The sequence below is a fragment of the Nematocida homosporus genome (assembly GCF_024244095.1).
Source record: "Nematocida homosporus strain JUm1504 chromosome Unknown 4567, whole genome shotgun sequence".
NCBI lineage: Eukaryota > Fungi > Microsporidia > Nematocida > Nematocida homosporus.
Genome location: NW_026250584.1, coordinates 1 through 1,895, shown reverse-complemented (window position 1 = coordinate 1,895; position 1,895 = coordinate 1). Strand labels below are relative to the sequence as shown.

Genomic DNA, 1,895 nt, shown 5'->3' with positions numbered 1-1,895 from the left:
TCTTAGCTTATCTAAAGTAGTATGGAATAAATATCTAAGTTCTTTGCCCCTGTAGTTAACTCGTCTAAAAGTAGAGATATCTCGAGAGCCTCATTAAAGATGTGTGGGGGATGGCACGGACACCACATTCTCCCCTTCCTAGAAAGATATGCCCTACTCCTGAGAAAAGGAAAATCAGTAAAACCTCAAAACTCAGTGTTTACGGTCGTCGCAACTGCTTATTATTTCATTGACTTAGTCCTCTCGTTATCTGTAACTTAGCTACGGTCTTGTTATTTTATCAATCCACTATCTTGTATGGTCCTTTTCCAATTTATGGCTAGTTTAGATCCCTTCGACGCTTTGCAATACATCAATGCTCCTGGCCCAGGCGTATTCGTTGCGGGTTGTCTATCTCCCGTTTGGTTCCTGGTAGGGAGCCTGTTTGGATCTGCCTAATCTTTTCCTTCACGTATATCCTGTGTTGGTCTTGATCAAGTGGCTGCTATTCATCTCTAGCTTAAATGGCGTACTTCAATTGGTACGTGATCCGTAGCCGCATCTGTTCTGTCATTTGCAGTTGTCATCCTCGACCTGTCCTCTTTGCCAGAGTTCTCCTAGGCTTAGATTGTTGACCCTTTGCGCCTGATTTCACTCCTGGCTTCCAAACGTTCTTCAGCCTATTAGATACTGAGACGTGCAATCGTTTTCCTTTGCTACCTTCATTGTCCGGGCTAACTCAAGCTTCTTGTGCTGCCTTACTATTTCCTTGTCCTCGCGCTGATCCACACTTCTCCGCATCCGGGTGCCTCCTTATTACTTACGTTCCGGCCACTTGTGCTCCCCGACTTTATGGCGGTGCTCCAAATTCACTGATCTGGCTGGCGCTTACGAATACCTACCCGTTTTAGCCTATCTCTGGTTTCTATGACCAGGCACATCGGAATTACACGCTTATTCGTCACCGGTTGGCTTTGGCATCTAGTCAGCTGCATTACCTAGCTGAGACATAGCAACTCTCATGTTGCTGACGGTCCCGACGTGTCATTCGTACTTGGATCCCTGCCGTCTGATCGTTACTTCACTCTCAGATATACTTGGACATTAGATCGGACTTCTGGAGCTGCGTCTTCTTGCGCTGCGCTCTGCTATGGTCTCGTGCGCGGTATACAGTAAGTTCCTCAATCGGCATGCACTGTGTACCCTCGGACAGAACATACTATGTCTTTTACGATTCTGTAGCTATTACAACCTCTACCGGTTCTCTTGGTCACTCCTTTCTTCCGAGTTAGTCTTCTTTCCATTATCCTTGGAGTACTTATCCTTCGTTTCGCGGTCCCTTTCTTCGTGCTTACTTCGGCATTCACTAGTATCGTGAGTATTCGACTTATGAAAAGAACAGTACTTTCGGGACGAGCTTGCTCGACGTCTTTCCGAGTTACGCGAATGATGCGATCTGTGATGGCGTTCATACTCCTGCTCATCACTTGAGTCACTCCTCTCCTTGAGCCTATGATCCTTCTTACGCTTCCGACCTTGCTCTTCCTGCACCTGTGCGCCTAGCGCCACTAATGCGACAGCTTCCGCATCTTGTATAAACTCCACCGCATCTTCTAGTGTTTGACATCGTTGTTTCTGCACCTTACTCCAGGTTACTGGGGATAGTCCATGCATGAAGTCTCGAAACAGTAGCACTTTTCGCATCTCCTCTGTTACCTTCACCTGCACATTGAGCCGCATCTCTTGTACCTTGAGCGCTCTTACATAGTCCTTAATTACCGTATACTGTCTTTGCTGTGGTATTCGTCGTACCACACCATGCTCTGCTGCTAACTTGGCTTGCAACACTTGGTCAAACACTTGCTGCGTGGTCATCTTCTTGTTCAGTCCTCGTCCATAACATTCCGGAAGGAGTT

At 46.9% G+C, this 1,895-nt stretch overlaps 1 protein-coding gene across 1 annotated transcript; it reads right to left on the bottom strand.

Moving 5' to 3' along the window:
- Window positions 1–1,233: 1,233 nt before the first annotated feature.
- On the bottom strand, window positions 1,234–1,895 carry NEHOM01_2477 (uncharacterized protein; the record flags this gene model as incomplete). The annotated part of the gene is made up of 1 exon (XM_051491353.1): window positions 1,234–1,895. A coding segment is annotated over one exon (662 nt), but the record flags the coding sequence as incomplete, so codon positions are not given.